The sequence below is a fragment of the Salmo salar genome, chromosome 13 (genome assembly GCF_965601325.2).
Source record: "Salmo salar chromosome 13, fSalSal1, whole genome shotgun sequence".
Classification (NCBI taxonomy): Eukaryota; Metazoa; Chordata; class Actinopteri; order Salmoniformes; family Salmonidae; genus Salmo; species Salmo salar.
In genome coordinates this window covers 25977416-26001758 of record NC_138303.1, presented here as the reverse complement: position 1 = coordinate 26001758, position 24343 = coordinate 25977416, and the positions used below count along the sequence as shown (strand labels likewise).

General features: G+C 45.2%; 1 protein-coding gene across 1 annotated transcript in view; it reads left to right on the top strand.

The window, feature by feature from the left end:
* Positions 1-24343, top strand: part of LOC106566735 (cadherin-4) — a 523629-nt gene that overhangs the window by 465929 nt on the left and 33357 nt on the right. The window contains exons 10-11 of the mRNA XM_014135075.3: positions 5198-5383; positions 14274-14527. Coding sequence (XP_013990550.1) covers positions 5198-5383; positions 14274-14527 — 440 coding nt within the window. The remainder of the gene's footprint in view (positions 1-5197; positions 5384-14273; positions 14528-24343) is intronic.

Genomic DNA, 24343 nt, shown 5'->3' with positions numbered 1-24343 from the left:
GCTCAAAGAGATATTCACTGTCTTCCTCTGTCGGTGGGTTAAAGGAGAAGAGAGTGAAGAGAGCGTGGTAGGTAAGAAGCGACTAAGGAGCTACAGTATTAGATATGATGTACTATTCTAGCTATGCCATGTCCATTCGGAGAACATACACACACAGTCAGTCCCATTTTAAATCAGACCCTTTTTTACTGCATTAGGATGCTACAGTTGTGGTAGCGTAATGATGATAGTAGTTTGTAACGGATAGAGTCTCATCCACTGTATTTGTGTGGATTAAAGTGCATTTCAATCATCCAGCACAGTTGGGGGTAGCTAAATAAATGTTCTGGCTGATATTGATGATGATTGGCCCTGTTATTTTGCAAAGTAAAGGTCTTGGAACCACGATGAGCAGAGCACTTTTTACAAGCTCCCTCTATAAATCATTCAGTTCACCAGTAGGCTACATAAAATCAATTTTGTCGACAACGCAGGCCATTATGCAAATATTTAGGGTTTGCAGTAAATCTATCAAAGCGTCGCAGAAATAGAACGTTTGGGGAATTTCTCTTTAATGTTTGAGATTAATATTTCATCAGGCCTATCAGAGGCTGGCCTATTTTTCAAGGTGGGCAGACAGGCAGTGGGTGGAGTTTGTGTGTGTTTCAAAGTGGATGTGTTTGTCTGTTTGTGTGATTATCTGTAATAGAGTATTGCTGTGTTCGAATACTCATACTAACCGCACTGATCATACTATTTGTGACGTAAATTGAGTATGTAGTATGTTTATTGGTCAAAGTATGGATATAATTAATATGCTAAAAGTTCCCGGATGTCGAACTACATTCGCCCAAAATACGAAGTATACAAGCAGTGGACACTATTTCCGTGCTTTAAGGGCCCATAATGCAATTCTTCAGAAAATGGGCGTGACTTCACAACGTTTTCAGATTTGAAGAAAATGGTGGAAAATATGCTGCCAAAGTCCAATGAGAGCAGATACAAATTCATTGCTTTAACTAATTATGACAAATGTTAAGAAAATGTTGAGCAATGTAATAAAGTAATGACTTTTCAAATAAGTTACGATATACGTTATGTTGGCTGACAATTTGTTAGCTACGCTATTCTTACGAACCGCATAGCATATCATTACAGCAGTATGTACCGGTATGTTAGCTAGCCACATAACATTAGTTGGCTACTAATACATCGAACTTGCCAGTATATTAACTATATGCTATCTAACTAACTACCCAAAGTTTATTGACTTGATTATTCACGTCATTCTTAGCATAGCTAAGTGGGATGGTCATTGTGCATTCTCAATGGACATTGTTAATGAAGTCGTAAGATGTCTAGCTAGTAAGTTGTTACGCTAACAAGCTAGCCAGAAGTTGCATAGCAACAGCATCAACTTCCGGGAGACAGGCGAAGCGCTAGTACCATCAACTGAAAGGATACCATTTGTTTACAGTATACTAAAATGAACTTATAGTATGTAGTATATACTCATTAATAATTACAGTGGGGCAAAAAAGTATTTAGTCAGCCACCAATTGTGCAAGTTCTCCCACTTAAAAAGATGAGAGAGGCCTGCAATTTTCATCATAGGTACACGTCAACTATGACAGACAAAATGAGGAAAAAAAATCCAGAAAATCACATTGTAGGATTTTTAATGAATTTATTTGCAAATTATGGTGAAAAATAAGTATTTGGTCACCTACAAACAAGCAAGATTTCTGGCTCTCACAGACCTGTAACTTCTTCTTTAAGAGGCTCCTCTGTCCTCCACTCGTTACCTGTATTAATGGCACCTGTTTGAACTTGCTTTCAGTATAAAAGACACCTGTCCACAACCTCAAACAGTCACACTCCAAACTCCACTATGGCCAAGACCAAAGAGCTGTCAAAGGACACCAGAAACAAAATTGTAGACCTGCACCACCTATCTGCAATAGGTAAGCAGCTTGGTTTGAAGAAATCAACTGTGGGAGCAATTATTAGGAAATGGAAGACATACAAGACCACTGATAATCTCCCTCGATCTGGGGCTCCACGCAAGATCTCACCCCGTGAGGTCAAAATGATCACAAGAACGGTGAGCAAAAATCCCAGAACCACACGGGGGGACCTAGTGAATGACCTGCAGAGAGCTGGGACCAAAGTAACAAAGCCTACCATCAGTAACACACTACGCCGCCAGGGACTCAAATCCTGCAGTGCCAGACGTGTCCCCCTGCTTAAGCCAGTACATGTCCAGGCCCGTCTGAAGTTTGATAGAGAGCATTTGGATGATCCAGAAGAGGATTGGGAGAATGTCATATGGTCAGATGAAACCAAAATATAACTTTTTGGTAAAACTCAACTCGTCGTGTTTGGAGGACAAAGAATGCTGAGTTGCATCCAAAGAACACCATACCTACTATGAAGCATGGGGGTGGAAACATCATGCTTTGGGGCTGTTTTTCTGCAAAGGGACCAGGACAACTGATCCGTGTAAAGGAAAGAATGAATGGGGCCATGTATCGTGAGATTTTGAGTGAAAACCTCCTTCCATCAGCAAAAGCATTGAAGATGAAACGTGGCTGGGTCTTTCAGCATGACAATGATCCCAAACACACCGCCCGGGCAACGAAGGAGTGGCTTCGTAAGAAGCATTTCAAGGTCCTGGAGTGGCCTAGCCAGTCTCCAGATCTCAACCCCATAGAAAATCTTTGGAGGGAGTTGAAAGTCTGTGTTGCCCAGCGACAGCCCCAAAACATCACTGCTCTAGAGGAGATCTGCATGGAGGAATGGGCCAAAATAACAGCAACAGTGTGTGAAAACCTTGTGAAGACTTACAGAAAACGTTTGACCTGTGTCATTGCCAACAAAGGGTATATAACAAAGTATTGAGATAAACTTTTGTTATTGACCAAATACTTATTTTCCACCATAATTTGCAAATAAATTCATTAGAAATCCTACAATGTGATTTTCTGGATTTTTTTTCTCATTTTGTCTGTCATAGTTGAAGTGTACCTATGATGAAAATTACAGGCCTCTCTCATCTTTTTAAGTGGGAGAACTTGCACAATTGGTGGCTGACTAAATACTTTTTTGCCCCACTGTATGTGCTATACAGTACGTTAGTATGGGTATTCGAACACAGCTTTTGTGTGTGTGATTGGTGTGTAGTTTATTCCTGTGAGTTTTAGAAAAAAGTAGACGTGTTTGTGTGCGTGCGTGTGTGCATGCATGTGTGTGTACCCCATGCTCAGTAGTGAGGAATAACCGCAGCCAGTAGGAACACCAGCTTTGCCTGCTTCTTGTTCTCCTGCCTCATCCTTACATCACCTGAGCCCCATGATGAATCACCCTGCCACCACCCTCTCTCCCTCTGCCTCTCCCCGCCTCCCCCTACCTCTCCCTACTTCTCCCTATACCTCCCCCACCCCCCCAGCCTCCCCTACACCTCCCCCTGCCTCCCGTACACCTCCCCCTGCCTCCCCTACTCCTCCCCCTACACCTCCCCTGCCTCCCCCTACACCTCCCCTACACCTCCCCCTGCCTCCACCTACACCTCCCCCAGCCTCCCCTACATCTCCCCTGCCTCCCCTACACCTCCCCCTGCCTCCCATACACATCCCCCTGCCTCCCGTACACCTCCCCCTGCCTCCCTTACACCTCCCCCTACATCTCCCCCTGCCGTCCATACACCTCCCCCTGCCTCCCTTACACCTCCCCCTGCCTCCCCCTGCCTCCCTTACACCTCCACCTACACCTCCGCCTGCCTCCACCTACACCTCCCCCTGCCTCCCCTACAACTCCCCTGCCTCCCCTACACCTCCCCCTGCCTCCCATACACATCACCCTGCCTCCCGTACACCTCCCCTTGCCTCCCTTACACCTCCCCCTACATCTCCCCCTGCCGTCCATACACCTCTCTCTGCCTCCCTTACACCTCCCCCAGCCTCCCTTACACCTCCACCTACACCTCCGCCTGCCTCCACTACACCTCCCCCTGCCTCCCCTACACCGCCCCTGCCTCCACTACACCTCCCCCTGCCTCCCCTACACCGCCCCTGCCTCCCGTACACCCCCCTGCCTTAGTGTGGTTATATATGGTCCCTACATGTCCCTATTACAGAGATACATTTTCTCAAATTAGTATGGAGTATACCCTGGCCTAGCCGATAGCAGCGGCAAAGCAGACTTAGTTAAGAGTGTACCCACACACGCTGCCTCTTTATCCAATCCTAGCAGACCAACAGGACCACCCCTCTGTTTCCTTAAGAATGTCATTGGTTCTCTATAGACAACCCTCTTGCCACAGCTCCCTAATCTGCCTGTGTCTGTGTGCTGGGTCTCTGTGTGTCTCTGTGTCTCTGTGAGGGCATGGCAGGGTATTATAGTCTGTTGGGAGTGTTTAGGCCGGGGCTTTACTCTTTGATATCCCACACTCACCATAAGAGGCTCAACAGCTCCTCCATGCCTGTTACCCATGACGACACGGTGACTGTGTGGCGGCGCTATAGCTGTACTACACGCCTGTTGCTATGACGAGATGAAGAAAGACGCAGAAACCATGCCGGCCTGTTCCCCCGTGCCCCTCTGCTAGTGCTGGTGATGGGGTGGATAGGGGCGGAGGTAAGGTTGTTAGGGGGTATCTGGGGGGTCAGGGGTAGGTAAGATGGCTAATGTTGTTATTGTGTACGGTCCAGGCATACAGCGAGAGTCCCCTGACCTTGTAACGGCTGTAGAGCTGTGATCAGTTCCCAACCATTACAGACAGATGCATGACAGGCAGCAGCTCACTCTTCTGCTGTGTGGTCTTATCAGGACAAAGCACGTTTCTGCTGCGAGAGAACCTCTAAAACCCACTCAGAAAGAGGCACAAACACATGCACACTGCTGCTTGAGCCCTCCCAAAATCAGGCCTTTTCTCTCCCTCCATCCCTTGCTCTCTCTCTCCCTCCCTCAGTCTCTTAGAAGAACAGAAAGAAAGAATACTCTGTTCTCACCAAAGATGGGAGTAGGAGGGCGCAACAACAAAAATTATTCCGAACAAGACAGAACGTGGAGGCAGAGGACAGTTGGGTGTTTAGTTAGTTTAATGCTCTGGAGTACTTTGTGGAGTGACATGATAACTAAGCCATTTGACTGCCTACAAAGGAGAAGATTTCCTCTAACTTCCTCTAATCTCTCTCTCCCTTTTTCTTTCCCCTCACAGTTTTCGGGGGAGGTTCCAGAGAACCGGATCAATGTTGCGGTTGCCAACCTGACCGTGATTGACCGCGACCAGCCACGCTCGCCCAACTGGAACGCTGTATACAGGATCATCAGTGGTGACCCCATAGGTCACTTCACCATCATCACCGACCCACACACCAATGACGGCATGGTTACCGTGGTGAAGGTAAGGCCCTGCGACCAACCAAAACATATCTAATCAAAGTTTATTTGTCGCGTTCACAGATTAGCAGATGTTAATGCAGGTACAGTGAAATGCGTATGTTTCTAGTTCCAGCAGTGCAGTAAGTGTCTAACAGTAAAATAATAAATACAATTAAATATAAAAGAAGAAACAAGAAGAGCTTGAGCCCTCAAAAGTGGCGACACCTCAGCAATTTACAACTATTTTTACCAGCATGGTGAAATTTTACACTTTCTTGGAGTATGCAGCATTATTAGTTATTGTTTATGGTCCTCTCATGATAAATAATTACTTCTGGGGTATACGTAGATTACATTTTAGCATTTAACTCAAGCAATGTCATAGTCCTGAATATAGATCCGTGGTGTGTATAGACAGTATGGACAATATACAGTATAAGTAGGAAAGGGTATGTACAGCAGAAGTTACAGTATATAGGATGAGCTACGTAGAGAAAACAGTATGTACGTACATACACTGTAAAAAGTGAGTAATCAACTATTTTAATTTCTTAGAGATCAAATAACATTTCAACAAAATAATGCTGCAGGAATGCTAATCTAATATGTTTCTAACTACAGAAACAATTTCAGTACAACAAACACTATGTAAACATTATTAAAGTGACCAGTTTTCAATGGTAGACGCTCTCACTAGAACTACTGTGGAGAGTTTTGTATGAAGCAGATTGGCTAAAAGCTGTTCTTCAGAGATGTACATGTAGGAAAGTAGACCAAAATGTGTTTGACCTTTCTACAAAAACATAAACATTGCATATTGAATGGCAGGTAGTGTTTGAATAGTGACAAATTATATTTCTAATCCGCAGCTACAGTATGAAATCTGATATTCTCCAGTTCTCACCTAGAATTTATCATATCTATTTTAAAAACACACATCTTCACCAAGGTTGAGGTTGAGGTAGTACAGACAGTGTTGTTATCCCATTCATCAATTATGTGTTGCATGTCAGATCTACACTGAGTGTACAAAACATTAAGGACACCTTTCTAATATTGAGTTGCACATCCTCCTGCTTTTTGCCCTCAGAGCAGCTTCAAATCGCTGGGGCATAGACCTTACAAGGTGTTGAAAGCGTTCCACAGGGATGCTGGCACACGTTGACTCCAATGCTTCCCACAGTTGTGTCATGTTGGCTGGATGTCCTTTGGGTGGTGGACCATTCTTAATACACATGGGAGACTGTTGAGCGAGAAAGAATCCAGCAGCGTTGCAGTTCTTGACACAAACTTGTGCGCCTGGTTTATATAGCCACCCACACTTCAGGTTGACTTGTTTTTTATCTGCAGTAAAAGATATCAAACAGTGCTGACAGGCATTGACAGGATGGTCACAGCCACACATTCACTGGTTAGGCAAGACACAAGATATATTTTAGATAGGAGCAACAGTAATGATACATGCCCTCAATGTGAAGTTTTTTTGAAATTATTTATTTATTTCACCTTTATTTAACCAGGTAGGCCAGTTGAGAACAAGTTCTCATTTACAACTGCAACCTGGCCAAGATAAAGCAAAACAGTGCGACACAAACAACAACACAGAGTTACACATGGAATAAACACACAGTCAATAACACAATAGAAAAAGTCTATATACAGTGTGTGCAAATGGCGTAAGGAGGTAAGGCAATAAATAGGCCATAGTAGCGAAGTAATTACAATTTAGCAAATTAACACTGGAGTGATAGATGTGCAGATGATGATGTGCAAGTAGAAATACTGGTGTGCAAAAGAGCAAAAAAAGTAACTAAAAACAATATGGGGATGAGGTAGGTAGTTGCATGGGCTATTTACAGATGGGATGTGTACAGCTGCAGCGATCGGTAAACTGCTCAGATAGCTGATGCTTAAAGTTAGTGAGAGAGATATAAGTCTCCAACTTCAGCGATTTTTGTAATTCGTTCCAGTCATTGGCACTGACATCAATCCATAAATACAGAGCACAAGTACAAGCCTTTTTATATAAACCTTTTAAAGGTAGTAGGAAAAAACATTCACTTCATATTTCAATAAATCACCTGCTAGCAATAGCGAGCGTGACATTACAGTGCACTGACTTAAATGCTGACCACACCGCTCGCAGTGCGTGCGGCAATTTTTTTTACACATACGTACATGTTATTCAATCATTGCAACCACACTGCTCGCGAGCGTCTGTGTGGCCAGGTGCTAAAATAGAAATAGGTGTGACGCTCAACGTGCTGCAAGTTTGGCCTCTCCCATCTCCTCATTGGTGTTTAGGAGCATATAACCACGTGGGTGATTGAAAGATGAACTGACGTCCACACTCCAGCTGGTTGTAATAATGCACGGTGAAGTTGGTTTCCAACCGCCATATAAGGTCCAAAGAAGTAAAAAACCTGAGGAAGCTTGAGGAAGGAGGAGAGATGACGAGAAAGGAATTTGTTTTACCTGTGGATTAATTGTAGAGCTTGTGCATTTCACGTAAAATAACAACCCAATGTTGTTAACTAGCTAAATTGCCATAAATGTTTAATGCTTTTCAACCTGTCCTCAAATTAATATAGTTGGTTCAGAGTTTGTTTTGATATTTCAACCTGCGTGTCCTGATCGTGTCTGGTGTGGGGGTACAAAATCAACATGCGCATACAGGTGCACGTCCGGTTTGGTCAGCATGTTACAGTGCTAGTTAGCGCTTTGTTAACATGGCTAGCCAAGCCAGCAAATACTTGGTTAACTTGCCGTAATAGGCTTTAAATACATTAACGGCGACATAAATATATACATAGTCACATTTGCTATTGGCTTTGGGATATATGAACCAGTTTTCCAAAGACACTATTGTGTTATACAGTTTTTAACAGTTTTTTTAATGTACAGAGGAAGGAGACACGAACCTTCTCCCAGAATATCTCTCTCAAACTGAAGAACAGGCAGACCAACTTTCCAAATAGGGGAGAAGAACTCAAAATTCCACTTGTTCTTTCAAGGAAAATAATACAAAAATCTGTCTGAAGACCAGTCAGTCCGAGGTCAGTCCCTCTCCTTGTTTGGGCGGCGCTCGGTGGTCGACGTCACCGGTCTTCTAGCCATCTCCGGTCCACTTTTCATTTTCCATTTGTTTTGTCTGTGGGTTTTTCACACATGGTTTAAATTCCCCCATTACCTGTTCATTATTTAACCCTCTGTTTCCCACATGTAATTGTGTGTGTTTGTTTTATGTTGATGGCTGTATCTGACGGCTGGTATTTTGTTGACGGGTTTTGTACTATGCACCCGTGTAATTTTCGTGGTACCGGTATATTTCATGCACCGTTGTATTGTTTCTATACTGGTGATTTTCGTGTATTAAATACCTTGTCCACGCATCTCAGCTCTCCTGCGCCTGACTCCTTTTCACCAGTTACCCTTTGCTTTGACACTCGTATTGCCAACATTACTAGTATGGCCTCAAATATTTTGATGAATTCGACAACACATAATGAAAGGAAACTTTATTTATATCACACCTTTTTCTGACGTGAATGGTTTCACCCACTACTCTGCCCGTGAACTGCAGTGTTCTTTGATATCTGCATTGCGCGCAATGCGAGCAAGGTTGATGGAAACTCTACATTTTCACTTTGTCACACTGGCACCTACTACCATACCCTGTTCAAAGGCACTTAAATATTTTGTCTTACCCATTCACCCTCTGAATGACACACATACACAATCCATGTCTCAATTGTCTCAAGGCTTAAAAATCCTTCTTTAACCTGTCTCCTCCCCTTCATCTACACATATTGAAGTGGTTTTAACAATTGACATCTATAAGGGATCATAGCTTTCACCTGGATTCACCAGGTAAGTCTATGTCTGTCAGGTGTCCTTAATGTTTTGTACACTCAATGTATAAACCACTGAGTGTAAGCTCCAGGCTGTACTCAAGCTATAGGCTGGTGGGCAGGTAACCCCCTATCATAGCCTACATGAGGGATAGGATGGCAGGACAGCAGGTCTTTCACAGGCACATGGCCATGTGCGCGCACACACACACACACACACACACACACACACACACACTGGCTACGGAGACCATTGCAGAAAATTTGATATTGATTTGTCAATTACAATTGCAGTGGTTTTTATGCACCTGTGATAAATGGGTGCATCAGCAACACAGTTGTGTCTTGTAAGGGCCTCTAAGGGGAAAACTAAACTGAGTATGGGTTTATAGTTTTAGCCATAGGTGTTTGTTTGTTAGGTGTGTATATTTGACTAGTGTTATGAGCTACCCCTGCAGAGCCAGTGGTTTTCCTCTGCCTATTCCACTGTCTGTGGAATAGGCTTTGACTCTCTCTGGGCACTGAAGCCGGAATGGCTACTGACTCTAATCGATTTCACATCAGAAAAACTGCAACGCGTAGGTAGCAGGGAAACATCACAGAGACACATTTGAATTGATGTAGTATGTATTTACCGAGGAGGCCTCTCTGGCTGCTAGTGGAGGCACGTCAGCAAAACACACTGACATCTCTCACAAGTTTACTGAGACGGCCCACCTGGGACCGTGGCTGCTCTATAAACATGGACTGAGGTCTTAACCTGCACAATTACAGAACTGTCTAGGGAACCAATAAGCGTAAATTTTAAATCCTGGATTAAAACAGAGGCATCACACAAACACATACAGACAAACATGCACACACATGCGCGTGTACTTACGCACACAAACATCCACACACACATTCGTCTTTAAGTCATTAGGATATGTAAATTGAAGTGTGTGATGAACACAGGAAATGACAGGGGTGACTACATGCCAGAGAGAGGAAAGGAAATGAGAAGGGGAGGATAAGGGAGCTGGCGAAGAGGATTGGAGGAAGGGTAGGTGATAGGAGGAGGATGGAGAAGGAAAGAAGGGGAAGGGGGGAGTAGAGGGAGCTGGGGAAGAGGATTGGAGGAAGGGTAGGTGATAGGAGGAGGATGGAGAAGGAAAGAAGGGGAAGGGGGGAGTAGAGGGAGCTGGGGAAGGGAAGCGGTTCGATAGAGAGTGGATGAAGAGCAGTCAAAGAGGACAAAAAGAAAAGAGGGAAGGGGAGGTGGAGGGGGAACACTGCACCACTGGCTATGGATCAAAGAGCTCCAAGCACGTTCAGCCTTCTGATAGGGCCCCAGTACATCACTGGCTCACTCCACACACACACACACACACACACACACACACACACACACACACACACACACACACACACACACACACACACACACACACACACACACACACACACACACACACACACACACACACACACACACACACACCACAGAAGGAAAGGGCACATCAACACCAGCCTCCTCTTCTCATTATCAGTACACGCACACGCAGGCACGCACGCACACACCACCATGGCATCTGTCAGATCCAATCCCCTCGTCACTCTGGCTGCTTTATTATGAATGCTTTTATATCGTCGCCCGCCGCGTCCGTTAACACTAACACTAAGGCGAAGCAACACACAGATGTGCTCCAAATCATTACTGTCACCACCAAACACAGCAGACACCAGCCTCCGGGTGCTAATCATCAACTGGATAGCTAACTGTACTCAGAGCCAGCCAGCATCATGCAATACCTAACATATTTGTTGTGTGTGTTTCTGGAGGTTACCTGAATCTAATTGTGTTGTTGTCATTAAGCCAGCCCAGAGCTGTCACTTTGTTTTAGGCTCACATGGCAGACCGCCTTGTAGGTGGCTGGAGCTAGCCAACACACACACACACATGCGCACGTACGCACGCACACACACACACACACACACACACACCATCCCCACTCACGCACACCTACACACACACTGTGAGGGGAGTCTACTCAGTGTGAATTTAACAGGGAGCGCCAGCCCCAACGGCAGCCGGTCCATGAATTGTTTAAGACCTGCCTAACTCACTCAGTGTTAGCAGGGTAATTACAGGTAGGGGTGCAGAGGTCCCTCTAAGTTTAGCGATAACGCTGTTCCAATTCATCCTAGCTAGCGCAGAGCTAGCGCTGCTCAGCACCAGGGCTGTTCATTACTTCCTTTATCGTCAATAGGGCTCAGCTCTGCTCTCTCTCAAGGGCTGCAGGTGGAGGATGGAGGGACGGAGGAACTGGAGGAGAATGTTTAAGTGTTCTGGGAATGGGGGGGGTTAGATATCACTGTGAGTTTGATCTCTCTCTTGTTATTTCTCTCCCATCTATTTCTTCTAACCATAGTGTAGGGCAGGCCTGTTGCAATTATTTTCCATGGTGGGCCACATTATAATATATATTTGCCATCGCGGGCCAGAATCATATTATAGGTTTATACATCATGAGTATGACTGTGTTGACAGATATATCTACTGTAAATCACATCCAGAAATGCTACTAATTTTACTTTTTTAACATGCACAGAAATCAACAAAATCCATGTTCTCCTTTTGGTAGGTATTTTCATTATTAAACATGCAATGAACTACACGGAGGGAAAAGTACACTGTGCATTCAGCACCACGGACAGAACTCTTGTTAACTGGTATGCACAAAAACACAAAGAGAGAGAGCTCAACATTACATTTAAACTACTCAACCAGTGTGAGGAGTGAAGTCTCTGATGGGCATTGACTAGAGCAGTGAAGTCAGGTATAGTTTCTGTCGTCGCTATGCGCAGGATTGCTGAGAGCTGAGAGTCAGTAAGAGATGATCTATGCCTTGACTTGCTATATTTCACCACTGAAAATGTCTGTTCACATACATAGGTTCACCCAAACAGTACAAACATCTTCTGAGCATGACTCCTAATCTTTGGGAAGTTTTGTTCATCGAGAGATGCATAGAACCTCGTCAGTGACATTGTTTTGAATAGTTCTCCAATCACTGCATCAGACTGAAGTTGCTCAAGTTGCAGGTCAGTGGGAGCGTTATCCACATTGAAGTTGAAAGGAGAGGAAACCAACAGCATGTCATTTTCCATCACTTTGAAATCCTCAAAACGACGAGAAAACTCACCATTCAAAGCACGCAGCAGCGATGTATACTTCTCCCACTGGTCATCTGATAGGGAACAGACTAGTAGTGTCGGGAGGTGGGTGAGATTGTTGGCTTCTTCTTGGCGGGTCAGGAGGAGTAATTTTCCCTTGAAGGCTTTGACAAGGCTGTACATCTGATGTGCGAAAAGGCCCTTCCCTTGTAGTTTGGAATTCAGTTCATTCATGAGGGCCATGATGTCCACGGTGAAGGCAAAAAATCAGCCAACCATTCTTTATCTTGCAGTTGAGGGAAATCCACATTTTCCTTTCATTTGCAAAAACTCAGCAATATCCGACTTCAGGTCCCACACCCTTTTTAAGCACCTTCCCCAAACTCAGCCATCTCACGTTTGTGTGGTAGGGGTGATCTGCATGACCCAACTGTCTCTTCCAACAGTGAGACAAACTGCCTGTGGTTTAAACATTTTGCTCTTAGGAAGTTTACCTCTTAAGCCACAACATGGCTTATTTTCAGAACACATTTACAGAGCACCTCTTGATGAATAATGCAATGTAGGAAAATCATTTTCTGATCTGGGTTCAGCTCAGCTATTTGATCTTGTATCCTTTTCAAAAGGCCAAAGTTTTTTCCTGTCAAGTTTGGGCATCTATCAGTGGTCACACTGGATAACTTTTCAAAACTCCAGTCCCAGCTTTGCCACACACTTATTAACCTCCTCCAATAAATCTTTCTGTGTGGTTATTCTCTTCATTGACCGCACTGAAGCAAGCTCCTCTGTAATTTCAAAGTCTGGGGTTATGCCTTGTAAGAATATCAACAACTGCGCCGTGTCACGTGCGTCACTGCTCTCATCCAGGGACAAGGAGAAATGGGTGAAATCCTTTACCTTGTCTTTCAACTGTTGTTCCATATTCTCTGCGATGTCCTCTTGACAGGGAAACATTTTCGAACAGCTCTTTCTTGTCAGGGCAAAGTATTGCTGCAGAGTCAATTAAACATTCTTTAATGAATTTGCCCTCAGCGATTGGCTTGCTATGTTTAGCAATTTTGTGGGAGCTAGCTCTCGCAATTCTGTCATTTGCTGAATGCAGTTTTGTGAAAAGTCCTTGCTGCTTTTGCAACTGAGAAAGCAACTCTTTCGATGCACTTGCCCTCTGCTCAGAGGACATATTCCTTTATTTCTCTGAATGCTTCGTCTGGAAGTGTCGGGACAAGTTGTAGTCTTTCAAGACAGCGATGCTCTCTTTGCACACTAAGCTTTCCCTGATACTTCAATAAAAAAAATATTTTGATTCCCACTCTTGCTGGAACACCCTACATTCATTGTCTACATTCCTTTTCTTTGAAAAACACATTTTTGCGCAATTTCTAGCTAGCTGCTATTTGTAACTGTGACGTGTTTGTCAGCCTGTCAGTCAATGTCTGTCCTCGTGCAGTTGTTATTTATACATGCCTTCAAAATAAATGTCCCACAAGCGGTGGGAGTTAAATCATTACACAAAGGGAAGTATTCATTGGGCTTTTAATTTGAATAACAAATACGTTTTTCAAAACTTTACTATTGCAAATTCTTAATGTGATCTGAGCATGATTCCACGGGCCGTATTGAGTCAGGTCGAGGGCCGCATACGGCCCCGGGCCGGCCTTTGCCCAGGCCTGGTGTAGGGTTTATTTTTCTCATTTCATTTGACTACACCCCTTCTTAGTGTTCTGTTATTATCTCTCATCTTCTTTTTCTATCATACCCATTTTTATCTGTTTATCTAGACTTCTTCTGTCACTCATGTGTGATGTTCTTACCATGCCATTTGATGGAATATGAGATTACTAATCCTAACCTAATTATCTGCCTCCTCCTCTCCCCCCTCCTCTCTCTCTCCCTCTCCCTCTCCAGCCGGTGGACTTTGAGCAGAACAGGGCCTTCATGCTGACGGTGGTGGTCAATAACCAGGCCCCGCTGGCCAGTGGGATCCAGTCGTCCCTCCAGTCCACATCCGGGGTCACCATCTCTGTGGTAGACATCAACGAACCGCCCTTCTTCCCCACCAACCCCAAATCCATCCGCTTTGAGGAGGGTGTTCCTGCTGGCACCTCTCTCACCACCTTCTCAGCCAGCGACCCTGACCGCTTCATGCAGCAAAGCATCAGGTGCTGGACAGACACACACATTTACACACACACACACACACACACACATTCACTCACCCTCTCTCACCACCTTCTCAGCCAGCAACCCTGACCGCTTCATGTAACAGATCATTAGGTACAGTGGGGAACTATTCAAACTGTCCCTCTCTCTTAAGAATTACGTGTATACACAGTCAGTTAAGAGCTGCCCTTCCACCTGTGTGAGAGAGAGAGAGAGAGAGAGAGAGAGAGAGAGAGAGAGAGAGAGAGAGAGAGATCCCATACATTCAAACACACACAGCACCTGGCCCCAACCCAAAGGCCTGACACAGCACTGTACACCTGCAGCGTTTCCAGGGTTCTCACATTATTGGCTGTGACTCTAAACCAACCTTTAAATTCCCACCTGGCTTTTTAAAGGCTGCCTGTGGAGCACTGCAGTGTCTTGACTTCCTCAATGTCAGCTGATCTATGACATTATTATGTTGATTATCCACACATACTCTCTCTGAGAGTACCTCCTCTCAGAGACTGTCCAGTGTGTATGGATGGCTGGTTCACCCTCTCCAGCGCCAAGCCCAGAATCATCCTTGTGTTCCGTTTTCCTCGCTCACTCGCTCTTTCGCTCTCTCTCTTGTGAAAAGATCGAAACAAATTTGCCAGTTAATTTCACAGCAAATGAGAGTAAATTGGGTGTACCAGCTGGGCTCTGGATCTTGCTGCAGCACTCTCTCTCTCTCCTTCTCTCTCTCTCTCTCCCTCTCTTTGCTTTCTCTCTCCCCATCTTCCTTTTCCCTCTCTCGATCTCCCCTTCCTTTTCTGTACACCAGTTTCAGCTTGCAGTACATCTTGGAGATAAGTTTGGCTAGCAGAGGCACACCATGTTCTGTCACGGTCTGCTACACACATTCATACACACACACTCACTCTCTCTCACTCCCTCTTGCTCTCCAAACCCCTCTCTCTTTCTTTCTCTCTCACACACAGACATACACAGACACATACATGCACACTGATACTCAATCAATTCTGCTGCCCATCCAGCATGATTTGCGATAGTCCCACCCGGGAGCCATAACAAACTAGTGGGACAGTTTGTCCACCTCAGCCTCCAATGTGGTTTCATCTGTACTGAAGTCCCCCACATTAAACAAAAAAAAAACGATAGTATTCACTGTAGTGTTTTTGCGAACTTTACTGTAGTATATACTGTAGTATTTACAGTTAACTATAGTATAAATAATCTAGTAAAAGAAAACTGTAGTATATACTGTAGTATTTACAGTTAACTATAGTATAAATAATCTAGTAAAAGAAAACTGTAGTATATACTTTAGTAATTAATGTAGTGTTTTTGCAGACTGTATAGTATATTGTAGTATTTACTGTAGTTTTTCACTTCTTTAGCCAATGTGCAGATTTTGTCAAAGATCCGTGATATCTCTATGTGACTGAGGGAGATGGCTGAAAAGGACGAGGCGAGTGTCGGAAAGCGGAAGGGAGCTGATAAGTAAGGGAAAGGTAACAAACAAGATAGAAGGGAAGAAGCGTGAGAACAGGTCAAGGAAAAGCAAGGGCACGGGAGGTTTGGAGAGTTGAGAGAGGGGAGGTCAGGGCTAAAACTTGACAGTAGAGATCTTCATGGGTCCAAAAAGTTGGACCTGTTCCAAAATAAACCTGGGGCTTTCCCACCTGGACCTGATATGCATAAAAATGTTTTTTAAATTTAGAGACCTGTTCCGAACAGACCGAAGGACAACTAGACCCGTTCCGTATAGACCTGGTTGAATCCAGACCCGGACCGATCCGAGTGAAGCAGCAGAAAAGTAGTTATTTAAGCTATTTTATTAATTGGAGGTGATGAAGTGCGAGAGGAGGGAGAAAGAGGTGCAGCTCTAGTAGGCAGGGGAGGGGCCGTACTGTGAGTGAATGACACAGGGAGCAGGAAGGAGGGAGAGAGGAGAGACAGCAAACAACCAAGCCAAGTCTTGCTCTAGTAGACTAATAGCTGCCATAGCTAGGTTATTTATCATGAAATATGATTACATAGTACCTGTCTTGACTGCATCAAACCGGGAGATGCTAGTTAAGCTAGCTAACGTTAGCTAGCTAGGCTAATTGAGGCTGCAGTGCATTCGCTTTTTCATCCTACAGTTACAAATAACAACTCCATTTAGAATATTAATTAGCAACCTACCTGTTGGCTCGTGGTCGTTGTAGCCTATCCTTCTACTTTAAATTCCGTCATTTTAATTCCATCTTCCATTGATTAGATATCTCCTAACTTTTGCCCCACACGGAGGCTCTACTTGACAGTTTTTCTTCAGACCAGTGTTCTGGGGGGGGGGGGGTCAGGGGCCAGGGGTTTGGGGGATGGAGATGGGGTAGAGGGGGAGCCTGGGAGGGAGGAATCAGGCATCACCTGTCAGGGCCAAACTAGTGCGGCGAGGTGTGGGATTGAGAAACATGCATAAATAATTACCCAGACTATCCTGCATGGGCTGGAGGAAGGCTAGGAGGACGTATATTTTTGATTCTCAGGGACAGGCTTCCTCTACCACTAGCATCACTAACCCCACCAGACTTCATTCTAGATCTTATTCACTCCTCACACCCACTTTCCAGTACCACCAACCTGGATATACGTAGAGAGACTGATCAAGGTATTGTATGAAGACATTGGAAATGTACACTGCTCAAAAAAATAAAGGGAATACTAAAATAACACATCCTAGATCTGAATGAATGAAATAATCGTATTAAATACTTTTTTCTTTACATAGTTGAATGTGCTGACAACAAAATCACACAAAAATAATCAATTGAAATCCAATTTATCAACCCATGGAGGTCTGGATTTGGAGTCACACTCAAAATTAAAGTGGAAAACCACACTACAGGCTGATCCAACTTTGATGTAATGTCCTTAAAACAAGTCAAAATGAGGCTCAGTAGTGTGTGTGGCCTCCACGTGCCTGTATGACCTCCCTACAACGCCTGGGCATGCTCCTGATGAGGTGGCGGATGGTCTCCAGAGGGATCTCCTCCCAGACCTGGACTAAAGCATCCGCCAACTCCTAGACAGTCTGTGGTGCAACGTGGCGTTGGTGGATGGAGCGAGACATGATGTCCCAGATGTGCTCAATTGGATTCAGGTCTGGGGAACGGGCGGGCCAGTCCATAGCATCAATGCCTTCCTCTTGCAGGAACTGCTGACACACTCCAGCCACATGAGGTCTAGCATTGTCTTGCATTAGGAGGAACCCAGGACCAACCGCACCAGCATATGGTCTCACAAGGGGTCTGAGGATCTCATCTCGGTACCTAATTGCAGTCAGGCTACCTCTGGCGAGCACATGTAGGGCTGTGCTGCCCCCCAAAGAAATGCCACCCCACACCATGACTGACCCACCGCCAAACCGGTCATGCTGGAGGATGTTGCAGGCAGCAGAACGTTCTCCACGGCGTCTCCAGACTCTGTGACGTCTGTCACATGTGCTCAGTGTGAACCTGCTTGCATCTGTGAAGAGCACAGGGCGCCAGTGGCGAATTTGCCAATCTTGGTGTTCTCTGGCAAATGCCAAACGCCCTGCACGGTGTTGGGCTGTAAGCACAACCCCCACCTGTGGACGTCGGGCCCTCATACCACCCTCATGGAGTCTGTTTCTGACCGTTTGAGCAGACACAGGAGGTCATTTTGCAGGGCTCTGGCAGTGCTCCTCCTGCTCCTCCTTGCACAAAGGCAGAGGTAGCGGTCCTGCTGCTGGGTTGTTGCCCTCCTACGGCCTCCTCCACGTCTCCTGATGTACTGGCCTGTCTCCTGGTAGCGCCTCCATGCTCTGGAATCTACGCTGACAGACACAGCAAACCTTCTTGCCACAGCTCGCATTGATGTGCCATCCTGGATGAGCTGCACTACCTGAGCCACTTGTGTGGGTTGTAGACTCCGTCTCATGCTACCACTAGAGTGAAAGCACCGCCAGCATTCAAAAGTGACGAAAACATCAGCCAGGAAGCATAGGAACTGAGAATTGGTCTGTGGTCACCACCTGCAGAACCACTCCTTTATTGGGGGTGTCTGCTAATTGCCTATAATTTCCACCTGTTGTCTATTCCATTTGCACAACAGCATGTGAAATGTATTGTCAGTCAGTGTTGCTTCCTAAGTGGACAGTTTGATTTCACAGAAGTGTGATTGACTTGGAGTTACATTGTGTTGTTTAAGTGTTCCCTTTATTTTTTTGAGCAGTATATTATTAAAATTGCAGAATTTATATATGTTTTACTTCTTTGTATCTTTCAAAGCACCAGAGCAAACACAGACTTAAAGTTCCAGACAGTAGTGAAGCAATAAGAACCAAATAAATTAAATCATAAAACTGACTCAAACTGCAGCTCCAACAGGTATATTTCACTGGTCATCCTCAAAGCCAACACTTCCTTTGGCCGCCATTCCTTCCAGTTCTCTGCTGCCAATGACTGGAACGAATTGCAAAAATCACTGAAGCTGGAGATTTATATCTCCCTCTCTAACTTTAAGCATCAGCTGTCAGAGAAGCTTACCGATCACAGTACCTGTACACAACCGATCTGTAAATAGCAATTATTTATTGAAAAAAATATTATTTTGCCTCTATGGCCTATTTATTGCCTTACCTCCCTACTCTTCTACATTTGCACACACTGTACATAGATTTTTCTATTGTGTTATTGACTGAACGTTTGTTTATGTGTAACTCTGTGGTGTTGTTTTTGTCGCACCGCTTTGCTTTATCTTGGCCAGGTCGCAGTTGTAAATGAGAACTTGTTCTCAACTGGCCTACCTGGTTAAATAAAGGTGAAATAATAAAACTAAAAATTAAAAACAGTTTCAGTAGGTTTTCATATCAGCAATTAAATCAAAGAATTGACTCTGGCCAACCAAACCAGAGCGTTGTTACTTGAAAAGCACATTTCCTCCAGCCGTGTCAGTTGGAGAAGGCAGCGTCTGTGTTGTCCTGATGATGGTTCTCTCCCATCTGTCCTCATACAGAGAGTGTCTGATGTTGCACACTGACACACTCATCAGCTGCTCTGTGTGTGTGTGTGTGTGTGTGTGTGTGTGTGTGTGTGTGTGTGTGTGTGTGTGTGTGTGTGTGTGTGTGTGTGTGGTGTGTGTGTGTGTGTGTGTGTGTGTGTGAATCATGTGGGATCAGGAAAGGTTGGAGGGTGGGCAACTGAGATCCGTTGGGTAAATTCCAAATTCTAGGTTCAAAGTTACAAGATCAGCTGGTAAAATGATGAGCTCCTAATATCTAGTATTATATACAGTTGAAGTCGGAAGTTTACATATACTTAGGTTGGAGTCATTAAAACTCATTTTTCAACCACTCCACAAATTTCTTGTTAACAAACTATAGTTTTGGCAAGTCGGTTAGGACATCTACTTTGAGCATGACACAAGTCATTTTTCCAACAATTGTTTACAGACAGATTATTTCACTTATAATTCACTGTATCACAATTCCAGTGGGTCAGAAGTTTACATACACTAAGTTGACTGTGCCTTTAAACAACTTGTAAAATTCAAAAAAATGATGTCATGGCTTTAGAAGATTCTGATAGGCTAATTGACATAATTTTAGTCAATTGGAGGTGTACCTGTGGATGTATTTCAAGGACTACCTTCAAACTCAGTGCCTCTTTGCTTGACATCATGGGAAAATCAAAAGAAATCAGCCAAGACCTCTGAAAAAAATTGTAGACCTCCACAAGTCTGGTTCATCTTTGGGAGCAATTTCCAAATGCCTGAAGGTACCACGTTCACAATAGTACACAAGTATAAACACCATGGGACCACACATCCATCATACTGCTCAGGAAGGAGACGCTTTCTGTCTCTTAGAGATTAACGTACTTTGGTGCGAAAAGTGCAAATCAATCCCAGAACAACAGCAAAGGACCTTGTGAAGATGCTGGAGGAAACAGGTACAAAAATATCAATATTCATAGTAAAACTAGTCCTATATTGACATAATCTGAAAGGTCGCTCAGCAAGGAAGAAGCCACTGCTCCAAAACCACCATAAAAAAAGCCAGACTAAGGTTTGCAACTGCACATAGGGACAAAGATCGTACTTTTTGGAGAAATGTCCTCTGGTCTGATGAAACAAAAATGGAACTGTTTGGCCATAATGACCATCGTTATGTTTGGAGGAAAAAGGGGGAGGCTTGCAAGCCGAAGAACACCACCCCAACCGTGAAGCATGGAGGTGTCATGCCCTGACCGTAGAGAGCCTTTTTATTTCTCTATTTGGTTAGGTCAGGGTGTGATTTGGGTGGGCAATCTAGATTATATATTTCTATGTGTGCCTGATATGGTTCCCAATCAGAGTCTTTCATTGTCTCTGATTGGGGATCATATTTAGGCAGCCTTTTCCCACTGGGTTTTTGTAGGATCTTGTTTTTTGGTTAGTTGCCTGTAAGCACGCCATTTACTTCACATTTTGTTTGTGCTTTATTGTTTTTGTTGTTATGACGGTGTTCATTTTTAATAAAGGAGAAATGTTCGCCTACCACGCTGCACCTTGGTCTCATCCTTCAGACGAACGTGACAGAAGATCCCACTAAAAACTGACCAAGCAGCGTGGCCAGGAGGAGTAGACATGGGAGGACATCCTGGACGGCAAAGTATCCTGGACGTGGAAGGAGATCCAGGCCGGATGGGATCGCCTCCCATGGGAACAGGTGGAAGCAGCGAGGGAGGAATGGCGACGAGATTGGGAGTCACGGCAATGACGGAAGCCTGAGAGGCAGCACCCAAAAAAAAATGGGGGGGGGGGGGGGGGGGGGCACACGGGGAGATTGGCGGAGTCAGGGTTTAGACCTGAGCCAACTCCCCATGCTTACCGTGGGGAGCGTGTGACCAGTCAGGCACCGTGTTATGCGGTGATGTGCACTGTATCTCCAGTGCGCATTCATAACCCGGTGCGCTCTATGCCTACGCCCTGCATTTGCCGTGCGAGAGTGGGCATTCAGCCAGGACGGGTTGTGCCGGCTCAGCGCTCCTGGTCTCCAGTATGCCTCCTCGGTCCGGGATATCCTGTGCCGGCTCTATGCACTGTGTCGCCAGTGCGCCTTCACAGCCCAGTGCGTCCTGTGCCAGCGCCCTGCACTTGCCGGGCTAAAGTGAGCATCCAGCCAGGACGGGTTGTGCCAGCCCTATGCTCCAGACCTCCAGTGCGTCTCCACGGCCCAGTATATCCTATGCCTGCTCCACGCACAAGGTTTCCAGTGCATCTCCCCAGTCCGGTGAGACCTGTTCCGGCTCCACGTACGAAGCCTCTAGTGATGGTCCATGGTCCGAATCCTCCAGTGATGATCCATGGCACGAAGCCTCCAGTGATAATCCATGGCCCGGAGCCTCCTGTGATAATCCATGGCACAAAGCCTCCAGTGATGATCCATGGCCCGGAGCCTGTAGTGATGATCCATGGCCCGGAGCCTCCAGTGATAATCCATGGCATGGAGCCTCCAGTGATAATCCATGGCACGGAGCCTCCAGTGATAATCCATGGCACGGAGCCTGTAGTGATGATCCATGGCCCGGAGCCTTCAGTGATAATCCATGGCATGGAGCCTCCAGTGATAACCCATGGCACGGAGCCTCCAGTGATGATCCATGGCCCGGAGCCTGTAGTGATGATCCATGGCCCGAAGCCTCCAGTGATAATCCATGGCATGGAGCCTCCAGTGATAATCCATGGCACGGAGCCTCCAGTGATAATCCATGGCACGGAGCCTCCAGTGATAATCTATGGCCCGGAGCCTGTAGTGATGATCTATGGCCTGAAGCCTGTAGTGATGATCCATGGCACGGAGCCTGCAGCGAGGGTCCCCTGTCCGGAGCCTCCAGCGACGGTCCACAGTCCGGAGCCTCCAGCGACGGTCCCCAGTCCGGAGCCTCCAGCGACGGTCCGCAGTCAAGAGCCTCCAGCGACGGTCCGCAGTCCAGAGTCTCCAGCGACGGTCCGCAGTCCAGAGTCTCCAGCGACGGTCCGCAGTCCAGAGTCTCCAGCGACGGTCCGCAGTCCAGAGTCTCCAGCGACGGTCCGCAGTCCAGAGCCTCCAGCGACGGTCTGCAGTCCAGAGCCTCCAGCGACGGTCTGCAGTCCAGAGCCTCCAGCGGCGGTCGGCAGTCCAGAGCCTCCAGCGGCGGTCGGCAGTCCAGAGCCTCCAGCGGCGGTCGGCAGTCCAGAATGCGGTGGGCATTCTAGATGATATATTTCTATGTTGGCCTGATATGGTTCCCAATCAGAGGCAGCTGTCTTTCGTTGTCTCTGATTGGGGATCATATTTAGGCAGCCTTTTCCCACTGGGTTTTTGTGGGATCTTGTTTTTTGGTTAGTTGTCTGTGAGCACGCCATTTACTTCACGTTTCGTTTGTGCTTTATTGTTTTTGTTGTTTTGACGGTGTTCATTTTTAATAAAGGAGAAATGTTCACCTACCACGCTGCACCTTGGTCTTATCCTTCAGACGAACGTGACAGGAGGTGGCAGAGTCATGTTGTGGTGGTGGTTTGCTGCACGAGGGACTGGTGCACATCACAAAATAGATGGCATGATGAGAAGGAAAATTGTGTGGGTATATTGAAGCAACATCTCAAGACATCAGTCAGGAAGTTAAAGCTTGGTCGCAAATGGGTCTTCCAAATGGACAATGACCCCAAACATACTTCCAAAGTCGTGGCAAAATGGCTTAAGGACAACAAAGTTAAGGTATTGCAGTGGCCATCACAAAGCCCTGACCTCAATCCCATAGCAAATTTGTGGTCAGAACAGAAAAAGCGTGTCTGAGCAAGGAGGCCTACAAACCTGATTCAGATACACCAGCTCTGTCAGGAGGAATGGGACAACATTCACCCAACTTATTGTGGGAAGCTTATGGAAGGCTAAACGAAACTTTGACCGAAATTAAACAATTTAAAGGCAATGCTACCAAATACTAATTGAGTGTATGTAATCTTCTGACCCACTGGGAATGTGATGAAAGAAATAAAAGCTGAAATAATTATCTCTACTATTATTCTGACATTTCACATTCTTAAAATAAAGTGGTGGTCCTAACTTACCTAAGACAGGGAATTTTTATTTGGATTAATTGTCAGGAATTGTGAAAAACTGAGTTTGAATGTATTTGGCTAAGGTGTATGTAAACTTCCAACTTCAACTGTATGTCAAATTTAATTTCATGGTATCCCAATCTGTAAATATTTCTGTTTGTAATAAATTTGAGCTTCTGGTTGTCGATGTGTCCGTAAACCAGAATACACATTTATTTGTTGTTGCCAAGGCAGATGCTGTAGGCGCTATATCTGCGTTTTTAACACCTTTTCTGTCCTCGGAGTTGGTCATTTTAGGCGATTTGAATCTGGATTGGCCATCCCCGGCCTCAGATCAATTTTATTTCACCTTTATTTAACCAGGTAGGCCAGTTGAGAACAAGTTCTCATTTACAACTGCGACCTGGCCAAGATAAAGCAAAGCAGTGCGACAAAAACAACAACACAGAGTTACACAAGGGGTAAACAAACGTACAGTCAATAACACAATAGAAAAATCTGTAAACAGTATGTGCAAATTAAGTATGGAGGTAAGGCAATAAATAGGCCATAGTGGTGAAGTAATTACAATTTTGAAATTAACACTGGCATGAAAAATGTGCAGATGAGGATGTGCAAGTAGAAATACTGGTGTGCAAAATAGCAGAATTGATTTTATTCTGACTCAGTTGATCTCAAAACCCACACGGCTAAATGTGAAAAACCCTTTTAACTCGTTGATTGATTTCATTCTTACT